We start from the raw sequence: 14,589 nt of genomic DNA on the forward strand, positions 1-14,589 counted from the left end.
TAACAAAATCTCAGCAGGGAAGTGCCCATTAATTGAATTTATTTGGGAGCATGTTTTCACAAGTATAACCAAATTATCTAATTTTCACTCACGTTAAAAAGTGATAGTCTATAACAACTAATTACTAGAAATGAAGGAAAAGGCCAGTACTCTGAACCAATAACACAGAAGGAAACAAACATCAAAGGACTGCTGTAATATTTGACAGCTTCCTAAGAATGCTGTTCATCATTTTGCCCCGTGAAACTATTTCAATGAAACTCGCCAAAGAAAAGAATCCCAGTAATTTCTATGTAGCAGTGTCTTTAAAGCTGGAACATGTTTGTATCCTTTCATGATATTAATATGTATGTCACATGAGCGTGCCAACAGGTGAAATAACTGAGAAGAAAACGGTATAGATATGAAAATTGAGTTGTGGCATTTCTTTTGTGTAAGAAAATTAGCGCCAGCCTGTTTTCCTCTTTAGTATTACATATGGTTGATTGTGTTTTAAAAAATTTTGTTTCTGGATGCTGGCCTGGTGGTGTAGTGGTTGGGTTTGCATGTTCTGCTTCGGTGGCCTGGGGTTCGTGGGGTTGGATCCCAGGTGTGGACCTGCACACCCCTCATCAAGCCGTGCTGTGGTGGTATCCCACATACAAAGTAGAGGAAGACTGGCACATATGTTAGCTCAGGGCCAATCTCCCTCACCAAAAAAAGAATAAAAAAAAATAAATTGTTGCTATTTTCATATAGTACTGAATTAAAGTATCATTATGGAAAACTTTTAAATTTGAAATGAGGAATGAAACAATCTATATTTTACTCAGATTCTCTGCTTTGAGCTGCTAGCATGATCTCTCCAAATTCAAATTGGATATTTCTAACGCTTTAGCAAATGACTTTCCAGTTTCCATAAAGTTAATGATGCACCTTGTGATACATCTATAGTAGTCAACTAGATTTGTTCACGGTCAACATACTGAATAGAAATTTAAAACTATGAAATCTGTCACTTTTATATTTCTAACTCAATACTCTGAAACAACATTAATCTGTTAGTAAATATTTGGCAATAATTTTATATAATAGCAAAACCATGAGATAAAGTCCATTTTGGCTTAATGTTTGTGTAAATTCTAAGCAGCTTTGACTATTTGCAATTTAATTCAAGGCAGGAAAGTCTGAGTTAATAAGTAATGCCAAAAATATTCCTTTACGTTTGAGACGTACTTTTTTTCTAAAGAAAGTTATAACTAAAATAAGTACATTTAAAGCAATTGGTTAAAATTTAATAACAACATCCAAAATATTTCTTGCATTTAAAAAGTATGTTTCAGCTTTGAAAACAGTTCTTAATGTTCTGTTTATTGTCGGACATAATTTTACATTCAGAAAACTAGCTGCTGTAATTATAAATCTAGCAACTAACACTCACTCACAGTGACTTTTTCACAACTTGAAAACAGTAATAAGACCTAGGACTGCTTTATCTTCCAGAAAGTTGATGCTACATTATTTTAGAAAAACGAATAGGATTATGCTTTGTTTTCCTAAATCAATTCCCTATCAAACAGGTGTAAGTTATGGTATAGATAGGTCGATCGATTGATAGATAAATTTAGAGTAACAGATAGGTAGATAGATATAAATATGGTCATCATTAAAATAGAATAGAATGTTTGGTTTTGTGAAGTGAAGTAATGCATATGAAAGATTTCATTCACATATTATTTCGTTGTCATTTCTATTTATGTTTTTATCTTTTGTTTAATCAATATAGTAAAAGATAGTTTTCTGAATAAACAGTATTTCAGATGCTAAACAATTCTTTTCATTAGTTTACATTGGCAGTCCACAGTCTAGGAGCATAAACACATCAGGCAAAAACTGCATGTAGACCCCTCTGGATTTTGAAGACTTCTTGCTTCTAACAGAGACTTTTATTTGAAGTTACGAAGCAGTATCTACATTTTACTGATAGTTTATAATTGGGAAGAGAAATTATAAGCAAAGAAATTTCTTCAAATAGAAGATTTTTATCATTTAGTATCAGCTTAATGTCTTGCTCAGCACTTTAAAAATTCTCTTAGAAGGATAGCTTTTTATCCATTACTTTATGATAGTTTACTCACCCTTATATTATAAACCTAGCAATTCTCATTCCATGAAATATTGAACATTTATTTCCAAGAGATCTTTTTCTCGATGATCAGAACTGGAATCTGTGTTTCTGACTGAAAACAATTGGCACATTTTATTTCTACAACACTTTCACATAAGAGGTGTTCAAAAATACAAAGCTAATACTTTTTATGAGTTCCTAGGCTTATAAATTCATAATGTTAAAATTTCAACAATTTCTTCTTAGATGAGACTTGCATTTAAATACATGGTGTGTTTTCTGTAGAAGTTACCTATGTGTCTTCAAAAATCCGACTGGTCTAGAAAAATGACTCTCTGAGACAGTCATGTTCCTTTTGATTTTTTAAAAAAAGACAAAACAGCAATAAACATTTTAGCTCTTTAATGAGCAAAGATCATGTCTCTTAGCATTGGACTAATAGTCATTATCCAGATTATCTTTATTTCACGCAATGACCAGTGACATGGCCAAGATGTACAAAGTTGTTTCCATCAAGTAGTATACAATTTTTTTTTGTATAATAAGCTTTCATTCTTGAAAAAGAGTAACTGAAAAGAAAGGTTTCTGTTACTGCAGTTAGTTTGTCAGAGAAAGTTCTTTGCATTATCTTACAAACTATCAAAATTGCTAGTCATCTGAAAAAATGTAAAAAAAAATCACATAACTTTAGTCTAATAGAAATATAGTACAGGTAAGAGAGAAAGTATTTATCAGGATGTGCTCTTTAAGTCCATCTCAATTTTTTTTAATATAAATGTACATCTGATTACATATACAAACATTTGGAAAGGTCTGTGATATACTGTTACTGGTAAACAACATGGGGATGAAGAGTTTCCTGTGGTCTTAGAATATTCATTTAAAATCACACGTATGTGTAGGACTAAAATCCTCCAGGTGTTGACTCTCCTTCTAGGTTGGTATCTACGTTGTACTCTACTGAGATTGCGTGAGTAAATTCCAGTGAATGAACCTCAGTGAGAAAGATAAGTGATGTGAGGAGGGACATAACTTTATATTGAATTATTATTAGTAAACATTTTGTCATGCAACATGAGTAAATCAATTAACTGAGAACTGTAATCAGAGTGGTAATTTGGGGCATCCTCATATCATAAAAGACTGTTGGAAGTAACTATTCGGACACACTTCACCTTACCAAAAGGAACAAAATACCGAGTAATAAAAACCACAGCAAATTATAGAGCCTGTAACACATGTCCAATTAGGGTTATATTTCTATAAATTATTTAGATGGGAATAAAAAGAACATTAAAAACACAGGAATTTTTTTTTCTGGGATTCATATCAGCGAGTATTCACCACTATAGCTATAGTTTCTTCAAATACCTTTAATAACTAATTCCTTCTATTATCAAAACTACTGTGAATTATTTAATTGTAATTACTTTTGCCCCTTAAAATCTTCTTTAGGTTCTGCCAATTGATGGAGGAAGCTTCTATTAAAAACTCCAATGGGATGAGAAGAATTTTAATTACGGCTTAATCAGCAGCACAGCCACCAAGCATATAAATTATCATGCACATCGTGCTAAAAATATCGTTTCCTTTATCCCCACAACTTTATACTGACAGCACTTATGTGATAATGTTGTACCTGCCAGTCTTTAAACTTCTTTGTTTTACTGGCAAATTTCAGCATGAGCCTTCGCTAAGGCCATTAACAGCATTGGTGCTTTGTGTACTTATCCAAATATGTAAATATGGTCTACACAATAAAACGGCTCCAAATAAAAACTGGTGAAAATTATCTGACATTCCATTGGTGTGTCCCTTGTGCATATGCATGGTTGCTTTTTTATTTTTATTTTTTATATTTCAGACATAGTTCTTTCCTGTTTGGTGTTCCACATGCCTAATTCCATTATGTAACATAAATCTTCAAAAAATTAATTCTTGAATGTGAATGAAAAAGTATCATTCAGAACAATTGCTTCACGCAATTGAAATTCATTTTTAAAGTTGATTTTTGTATATATGTACAATTCATTTTTTTCAAAACCCCCAAAGTTCTTGATATGTATATTCACATAATAGTCCTCCTTATTTAAATAGTAAGAGTCTTGTAGGTTGAAAGCCAAGGAATCTTCAGTAATCTTTTACTGCAATCCATCAAAAAAATAGAGTTTGTTTCTCTTGTCTGGCTATACCCTGGTTGTTGAATGTGAATGGGGGTGGGGATGGGGATGGGGCAGAGTATTGTTCTGTCCTCCAGTAAATGTATTGAATGTGTGTAAGGGTTGAATCCCTGGTATAGTATTGGGAATCATTGTAATGGTGTTGGGTGTCATTAAGGGAACATCGTCAGGTGACCTCCTCATAGCTAGTGTGTAATCTGGGGGGCAGGCGGTCCGAAGAACCACCTCATGTGGATGGATGGACTCACATTCATGATCCAAATCAGTGTGCTTCATCTGGAGGGACATGATCTCCTCTTCTTGTGCATGGGTCAGATCATTGGTAGTAGTGCGCTGAGGGCTGCATCTCCTGTGAACATCATGTCTCCTCTTATCCTTTTTGTAGTACAGGGCTGCAAAGGCCAAGATGTTCAGAAATAGCAGTGATGCTCCAACTGCAATTGTGACGCTCAGCTCTGTTGAGTAGTCCCTTTGATCCACTGAAAATGGACTCGGTTGTTGTTTGGGGTCATCCTGCTTGGCAGTGGGAAAGGCTGATGTGACAGGTACAGAATTTTTTCTCGTAGGCCTGAACGTGATATCAGTTGATGGCACTTTAGTTGTTGTCGAGGTATACTGAGAAATGTCATTAAGATTATGCAGATGAGGTACCAGCTCCAACCAGAGGTTCACCTTATTGGCTCTGTAATGTTCTTTAACTCTCGGTTTTAATCCAATATGGAGATAAAGTTGATCTTTCTGGGAATATCTGGTCCATGCTACTTCTTCAAAGCGGTTGGGTTTGGTATGGATGAATTTTGTGTCTTGAGGGACTGGTTGATTTGGGTCACTAGGAGAGAAAAAAGAAATTATGAGAACAAAATTGCTTTATTCTTTTTCTTAATTGAAATGGTACTAGTTTAACATCTAATTGGAGAGACAACTCAGCAAAGCTTTAGACTGTGTTTTAACAACTTGGGTTAATTTAGAAATATAAATCCAATTGCAGGCAGATTGTCAGATGGATGATAATGTTATTCGAGTAAGCCTCACATTCTTGTTCTCTCTTTCCATTTAGAGATGGCTGCTGTATATCCAAAGATTTTAAAATTCATATGCATATGCATTGTCTCATAGGCAAACTAGCAGAGACAGCATGGAACAGTGGAGAGGACTTGGGATTTGAGGTTGGTAAATGGATATTTGAGTTCTAGTGTTGCTACACAGACATATGAATATCTATATGAGGATCTCGTAGCCTCAATTCTCTTCTCTGTAAAATGGAATTAGTAGTACCTGCCTACCTCACAAAGTAGTTGGGAGGATCAAAAGGCACACTGTAAACTGGAAAGCACTAAAAAATAATATTTGTCACTATTGAATAACAATAATAATAGGTCCTGTGTAATTAAAAAAACAGAATAAAATTAATTATCGAGTAATGCGATAGAGGTATTAGCCTTTCTTAATAAACTTCTAATAAAGTAAGGAGTAATAAAGCAGTGATTTTTGAAATACTACAATGTAGAATTTTGAGTAAAGGACCTTAATATATTGCATCTATTAAATCATTTGGGTACATAATATGTATTATTTTTAAATGCTTAAAGTGATATTTTTATTAAATTATAGAAAACTTTATTCCTTAAGCACATACCCAGTTTTAGCAAAATTTGTCCAGTATGTCATTACGACTGCACTCAGCATCACATCATTTTTGGAGAAATTGCAAGGAAATAACTCTGTAGGCCCAATCATGGGGATTCCTAGTACGTAAGGAACCTCATCTCCGTGAGCTGCATCAGCCCAAGCTGGAACCTGATCTGTTTGGCAATGATGGTAAAAGGCATAGAAATACGTAGGCGAACCAAAGTTTGAGTGAAGATCTGCTGTAGCTACAGCTGGTGCCACCCACTGATGGTCCGTAAACAAAGCCAATAATGTCTTCCTTCTGGTTTCAGGGTTATGACGGTCAGCCCAGTCAGTATACATGAATTTAATGGTTTCTCTCAAAACATCTTTGCCTTCAGGATATCCATATAAATTATCAACAAAATTGGAAACAGCAAAGTCAAAATCACTAGCTGAAATACCATCATCACTATCTACTATATTTTCAACAAATTTTAACCCTTCCCCTTGGTTAACTCCTAACATTATATCATAGTTGAGAAACTCTCCTTGTTCCATCAATATCTGAGGGTCATCTGGTATTACATCACCATCAATCACAGGTCCAAAGGCTATGTGGTATCGCGCTGGTTGAATATCTTGGTCAACAAGTTCTTTGTAAGGCTTCTTCTGTAGGCATTCCACTAACTCTACTGTATCAGAAACATTGCAACCAACTTTTGTGGCCAACATTCTAGCATATTTTGCGGGTTGGAAACTAACAGCCCAGCTGGAAAGGGCTGTTCCACTTTGAGCTATTGCTCGTTGAAAAAGTCCTATGGGAAAAACAACAAAGAGTTTCAGATGACCTTTGAATAATGTTAGGGTAAAACAATAAAATCTGATATTTTAGACGTGTATATAAGAACCCAGATATAACTCAAGAAACAGGCAGAGAGCGACATTTTTGCTTAAGAGAAGGTACATAAGGTCATCGCCAGGGTATAATGAATCAAAGAGGTGGACCTAGGTCTTCTACTGTAGGAGTCAAGAGGTCTAAATTGTTCAGTGTCTCAAAGAGGCAGTAAGCAAGGAGAAGAGGAGAACGTGCAAATACTAGTGGTAAAAAGCCCCAAATGCTTCCATTGATCAGCACATAAACACTCATTTTATTATCAAAGCCAACCAGATGGGACCAACTCTCTTTCCTTTAACTCTTCGTATGATTCTGTATTGTCTTTTGGGGCTATTTTCTCTGATTTGGCTGCATCTATCTTTCTTCAAAATGGCTCTAAATATTTGTTTTAGCCAGAATTTATTTGAAAAAGAATTGTTGAGAGTTCATACAACTACTGAGGCTGGGGATTTGCTAATACCCTGGGGATGGCCCTGAAGGCACACAAAACAGAATATCACTTTAGACATACTCTTTCCAGCTCTTCAAGTCAGACATAGTATGCTGAATATTCCTCTTTCAGAAGAAGACATAACATTTGAAGTGTGTTCACTAGGTTAAAGGAAAAATCATCAGCAGAAGGATTTAGTGGGGAGTGATTTAACTTTTTCCACTGTTGAAGGTGCGCTGCTATATTTTATCATAAAAGATGAAAAGTGCATGGTCCACTGCTTTTCGCTTAATTGCATTTAAGAATTATAAATCATGGTCCCACATGCAGTTTGATAAGAGCTGCATGCATTCAAATTTACAAATGCACTTTATCTATTCATTAAGGTATTTTCCAATAAAATTCTTGTTTTAAAAATATAATTAATCTGGGGCCTGCCCCATGGCTGAGTGGTTAAGTTCACACTCCACTTTGGCATCCTGAGTTTCGCTGGTTTGGCTTCTGGGCACAGACCTACACACCACTCATCAAGCCATGCTGTGGTGGCATCCCACGTGGAAGAACTAGAAGAACCTACAACTAGGAAATACAACTATGCCCTGGGGCTTTGGGGAGGAAAAAAAACAAAGGAAGATTGGCAACAGATGTTAGCCCAGGGCCAATCTTTCTAAAAACATATAGAATAATAAATAAATTAATAAATATAATGGCAACCAGCTAAGGAAACAAAATATATAAATATAATTACTGTATTTTCTTCTAAAAATTGCATTTATTATTAATTTTCAAATACAGCTTTGTAGCTCAGTTATTTAAACACATGTTCAATTATTAATATGTGTTAAGGAGATAAGAATTCTTTTCACAAAGGTGCTAAAGCAGTGTCTGAATTAGAAGCAAAGGTTTAGATTTTTCTCCAAACATGTATATGTATTCAAAATTCAAAATGTTCCTAGATAATTCTAAAAATATTCAAAAAGTCAAACAATGCTAATTTAAATTTATTTTGGTCTCTGACGTCTTTATGAACATGTTTTTAGTTTGCTATAGAAAAGTACGCTAGAACAAATGATAAGAATACAGATAATTGTAAAAAATTATATAGGCTATGTGTTTATGAACATTTGCTCAGAGAAACATTTTACTGATTAAAACTTTTATAGCTAAAATAAGCCTAGTGATTTCTATGGCATTCTTTCTCATTTCAGGGGCTCAATAACATTAATTAAATATACCAAAAAGATTTGGGGGAAAATACACATCATGCTAAGTATAGTCTGAAATATGCCATCTACATAGTATCGGGAAAACCATATATTTTATTATTAGTGAGAGTGCGTGATATGTGTATGCAAGCTGTGGTTGACCCCTGCTAGATACAGGTCTGAGCACCACTGCAGGCCTGGGGAGTCATAGACTTTAACATTCATGTCTGCACTGGAGACAGACTTAGCCTGATGATTTCAAGAGGTCTCCTGAGCAACTCCTAATCAAATCAGGCAGCTTTGTTAGTGGAAATAGGCTTAGAACTAGACCAAACATAAGTCCATTTCTCTCATTAAGCATGGACAGTTTTCCTTGAAGAATGTTATGAAATGTTATGTTTCCAAGTTTGCGAAGCCATTTGCCGCTGTTTACCACATCAAGGATTGGTGAATAGCAATGCAAGCTGATGAACTAATTGGTTCATCTCTATCGAATGCTAGTTTTATACTGGCTGAAACTGGCCTTGGTGCTCATTTTTGCTTTTCATTTAGTAGTTTTAGGAAAAATAGGAGGAGATAACACGAGATCAAATGACTCTAAGAAGTTTGAAAAGATTGTCTAATGTTAACCTAGATAAATATTGGCATTAGCATAGACCTCATGCTAGAACAATCTAATCTGTTCAATTAAAAAAAAAAAAACAAAGCTTGTTGTTTCAAAATAAGTCATTTTGTTACAGACCAAAATCTCTATACAATTTGAAATATTCTTGTATGTGTCATTTTGTCATCTCGAATCAGAACTTTACTAATATAAATGAGATATTACATGAACTACATCACTAAATTGCCTCTAATAATATATGATTCTCCAAATATATATACCCATTTAATGACTGCCTGTGCTTTTGAAATTCCACATCAATGTATCTTTGACACCAAAAACTAATGTTTTGTCTCATGCTCATATCATAAAACTGTCTTACATATTAAGATGTTTCATGAATTATACTTGACTGTATATTTTCATAATATATATAAAATGAAAATAAAAATATAAAAAATACAAGATGATCTATGCTGATGCGTGTACTCTATCTTCCTGTCTATTACATATGTATAATGGAGGGAAAGTATTTGCTTTTACAGACTTTTCCAACAAAACACTTCTGTTCCTGTGGATATTTCAAGTTAACAATGCAATTAGAATGGGTGACTACATTCACAGTAGGATGGGAGTCCATAAAGAACAATATGATAAGCCTTGGGCAGGCACTTTGGAAAAAGGGTATCAAGGCCGGAAAATGGAGACAAGAAAAATATTTCATGGATTTAAGCAGCTTCAGGGTTCTATACTGCTTTGGCAAATTTTAGGGGAAAAAACATAACACTTGGAGTTGAAAATAGAAAAAGCACAAATTCAAATATATTTTTCTTTTTAATCAAAAGTTCTACCAGTGACCTTGATGCTTTGACAATTTTGGATCATGCATGCAAAATGATCAAACATCCGTTCTCTACTCAAACAAAAAGTGAAAATCACATTTCCAGACAAACTAGCTTACAACTGCTTCCTGATCTTCACACTAGTAAAGGGTTTTAAATGTCTATTGTCTTGAAAATAGACTATGTACAATCCCTGGATTAGAAAAACCTGTGTCTTTGACTTTGATTACTGAATAAACAGAGATGACAGAATGGTGAACATCTTTGATTTTCCTGAAAATCACCCTTTGGAGGAAAGAAAAGTAACTGTAATGCTAACCTTTCTCAAGTGTGCTTGAAAGGTATCCTTACCAAGCTCCACAGGAGACAAAGAAAAGAGTTTGACAAAAATTTAAACATGCATAGAAAAGTTGAAGAAACAAAGTTTTAAACAGTTATTGAGTTCAACCTAACACTCAGTTTGAACAGAGAAATATATACAGAGCATCACATACTACTGATGGTGGTGGCATGCAGACACCAAAATTGTCAAAATTTGCAACCTGCATAATACCTTTGGTTGAATTGCTCCAACGGTTACCTTCAGAATAATGGGATAAAGTCAGCAGATTGACACATGAACCCCCAGCACCAGATCCAAAAACAGTGATTCTTAAGGGGTCACCACCAAAGAATCCAATGTTCTCACTAGTCCATCTTAGAGCTTGTATGAGATCAAGGAGTCCATAGTTTCCTTTTGCAGCCTGATCCCCTGTGCTCAAGAAACCTGGAAAATAGAAATAAAAAGACACCACAGAAAACTTTGAGTTGACATGAATCAAATAGACATTAAATTTAAATACAATCGAAGCCAATGTTTGTCAAGGTGAGTACAGTCCAAGTTCTTTAGTGAAAAATTATTTCCCACCAGAACAAAAGAATTTACTTTAGGAAGAATAGTAGAGACTGAAATCTGAAATATCACATTTATCTTTCCCAAATGTTTCCCAAGTTGTCCAGGTAACAGGTAACAGGGGGCAGATAAAGAAAATTAAAACATTCTGAAAGACCTCAAGAGAGACATTCCAGAGGCCAAGTTACTTGGTGGAAATATTTGGGATAGTATCATGGGGCATATAAGAATGTGCTTTTGCATAAAACACTGTCAGTCCTCGAGTTACTACTGGTCTAACATGGTTGGAATCTAAGGTGTGTGCAGCAGAGTGGCAGGATGTAAGGGTGTAGAACAGGGGTATAATTCTAAGACTTGTGCATAAAATTATATTCAAATCCTTGCATGTATATGTATACGCACATTTTAATCCATGATGGCCCATGGCTAAGAAAGGATCACTGCGTTACAGGTAACTTGAGATCATATTTTGGAATATCTTCAATGCTAAAATGAAGATATTTCCTCAACTAGAAAACAGTGTAGAATAATTGAAGATTTTTGAAAAGGTCAGATTCATATTTCTGGAATTCTTAAAACTCTGCTTTCTAGTGAATCTAATAACGAGGAGGAACATATGTTGAATAATAGAGAGAATGGACGTACGGGCAAGGTTACAGGGATCTGAATTGACAGTGTGGCAAAGACAGTTGAAAAAAGGAAATGGATAGAAAAAACATTGTGGTAGTAAAAGTTGAGTGAGTTTCTTACATATGGAAGTTGTTATAGTGAGAAGAGTCAAAGATATTACTTTAATAATACTTTAAACATATTCACTCATTTCGCTGACTTAGCCTTTATAATATATTTATTATAACTTGTAAAACAAACATCTACTCTAATGTATTTCTGCATTGGATATAAGTAAAAAAGTAGAAAGTATTTAATAAAATATTCCATTTTATAGACTATTCATATATTATGTAGAAAAAATTTAGAAATATTACATACAAATTGATTAATTATATTATGGATATAATTTCCAACCTCAACGACTTTACAGAAATAATTTTAAAAATTAGATTTACCTTCTTATTGCAAAGCCATTACAAAAACTCAACATTAGGTGTCAAAGTTTGTGATAAAAATTATTTTATTCAATTTGAAATATACCTCTATTTTATAAATAAGCCAGGAAGTCAATTACATTTTGAAAACCAGACTGTGATAACAGTTCCTGTGGATTGAGTAAATTGATCTCTAGCCAAAATGAAGCTATGGGAAAGAAATTCTTTAGGATCATTGTAGGAAACATTAAAGGATGACAAATCTTCCTGAATAATTTTGAAGAATGTGAAGAAATGCAGATGATTTGTTCTTTTCCCACAAGACCAAAAATTGCAAGAAACAAAAACACAAACTCTAGTCCACCGTGTGTGTGTTTGTTTGTACGTAGGTGCATGTATAACCCTGGAAATATTAAATCATCCTTGAGATGGAGGTTAACTTTTTTAAAAAAAGTTCCAAATAAACATATCTTTCTGGTTATATTCGTTACCTTTTATTGAATCTACCTAACAATCTAAGGAAATTTTTGTGGTATCTTACATAGAAGCACTTTCAAATATGCAAGATTCAAATAAATGAGAGTATGTTAAATACAAAACAAAAACATGCAAGCGAACTCTTTTTGCTTTATTTGCTATTAAGTGAATTTTGGTATAAGACAGAACCATTAGTTTAAATTCCTGAAGGAATCTGTTACAAACGTTTTGATATATAAAGATAGACTAAAGTCATGAACCCTGAAAACAACATTATGGAAGGATTACTGTGCATTAGATAGAAAGGACTCTTGAAGGATAAAGTAGGTATGAGTGTGTGTGTGTGTGTTAGAGAATGAGAGAGTGAGTGAGACAGAGTAAGAGAATGCTTGAGAGAATGAGAGCACACTCTACGTTGTTTATTACCTATAATTCTATATTGTAAATATATTCACATAGAAATTTGATTTATGAATATAGCTTATGACACTTAGCACAAAACCCAGGATTTGTACTTAATTCCTCTTGAAATAATATTGAATAACTCCAGCTACATTCAAATGAATCTCTGTATTCGGACAAAATTGATTTACTAATAAAATAGCCATCATCCAATATGCAGCATGCAGAGAACCACAGTAAAGGGATTATCGTCCCTACATTGACTACATAGTATCCCCTCGATGACTTCAGTTCTGGTAGCACCATTTTAGCTTCTCTGGTAGATTGGTCAACTAGTTTTGTGTTTATACAACAATACGGTAAAAAACATGTCAATTCTTTGAAGAGCAACTTCTACTTTATATATAGTTTAAAGAAATCTTGCAGTGTCTTGAAGAAAAAATTTTAAGCAAAGTCAATTCAATTTCAAAATTGCAGTGTCAAGACACAGCATGGAAAATGGAGTAAATCGTCAGGTAAAAGATTGTGTCCTCAGCCTGGAATGTCCAAGCTAGTCTGTTTTACCCTTCAGTACTGAATTTCCCTCACTTTTGATTTCTACTTCATGTGTATGCTGAAGTTTATCTATCTATCTATCTATCTATCTATCTATCTATCTGCCATCTACCTATCTATCTTTCCAACTAAAAACAATTGATCATTAAAGTGAATTCAGAAAGCCACTATGAGTTCTATATTAGGAAAAAATGAAAGATAGTTGTTGCCTTTATTTAGGCCAATTAACCAAGCAAATCCTATCTCTTTAGACCTGATAAAGTGATACTACATGCTTGCATGAATTCTTTTATTTCTGATGCTGTATTCAAACAAAAGTTTGTTTGCTCACTTAAGGGCACAAAATGAGGAAAGTTAAATAAATTGTTGCCTGAAAAGAGACAAAGTTTGCTAATTACCCAAGTGATGTGCACCCGCAGCATTCTTTATACCTTGCTATCCAATGAAGTATTCATGTAAAGTTCTTTTTTAAATTGATTTAGCTGCTGTGTCCGTAACAGCAGAATTATTTCAGCTCACTCTAGCTGAAACTTTACATTGAACTGCTCAACTGTAGTCCAGCTATGAGAGAACTCAACTGTACAAAGAACTGAAAATGTTGCTTACCTTTATGATTACTTTGGAGAAGGATTTTCCCTTAATGTCATTTAAATCGTTCTTAACAGATAGTCACCAACTTTATCTGGCTTTTCCTGGTCTTCATTTGTAAACTCCTAGAATGTGTGACTAACTGATGTCCTAACACATTGACACATTAACTTTGCTAGATAGAACAATAATGATTATGAAAATAAGCATGTCTCCTTTTTTTGGAGGGGAGAAGCAGCAGAATTTTCCAGAAAAATATGTTCAACTTTTTAATTTACTTGATTCATGAATATAAAACCCTAAAAAATTATTACTTTTAAGTTTAAAGCAAACTTTCAAAATTCATAATCACAATTATGTCAAGGATTATGTCACTGGTTCATGTATCCACTACAATTGCCATTCAACTTTGTGTTCAAATAGAATTTATTTAATATCATTCTTCTTACCCCAAAATTTATTCTATTAGGCAAAAATCTCTAATTATTGTTGTTCTTACATAGATCTACTAGTTCTACTGATCTGATTAAATTTACTGAGCAGGTTTGGCCTCAATTTGATGTATACCTAATCTAGCAACTAGGATTACTTTCAGGTGTTAAGGAAAAACTAGGCAATTGAACACGGGTCCACTGGCCCTTGGAATGGAAAAATCTGATCAGACCTAAAACAAATTGGGCAAGGGGAAAATGAATAAAAACAGATAATTATTGCGATCAAGGTATTGGCTTGGGTACCGATGTACACTGACCTCA

The 14,589-nt window shown here is 34.1% G+C and overlaps 1 protein-coding gene across 1 annotated transcript in view; it reads right to left on the minus strand.

Annotated features, from left to right (window-relative positions):
* Nucleotides 1-4,293: 4,293 nt before the first annotated feature.
* Nucleotides 4,294-14,589, minus strand: part of NLGN1 (neuroligin 1) — a 651,710-nt gene continuing 641,414 nt past the window's right edge. The window contains exons 5-7 of the mRNA XM_046659447.1: nt 10,428-10,640; nt 5,924-6,713; nt 4,294-5,116 (exon numbers count right to left, since the gene is read on the minus strand). Coding sequence (XP_046515403.1) covers nt 4,294-5,116; nt 5,924-6,713; nt 10,428-10,640 — 1,826 coding nt within the window. The remainder of the gene's footprint in view (nt 5,117-5,923; nt 6,714-10,427; nt 10,641-14,589) is intronic.

The sequence above is a fragment of the Equus quagga genome, chromosome 4 (assembly GCF_021613505.1).
Source record: "Equus quagga isolate Etosha38 chromosome 4, UCLA_HA_Equagga_1.0, whole genome shotgun sequence".
Lineage (NCBI taxonomy): Eukaryota > Metazoa > Chordata > Mammalia > Perissodactyla > Equidae > Equus > Equus quagga.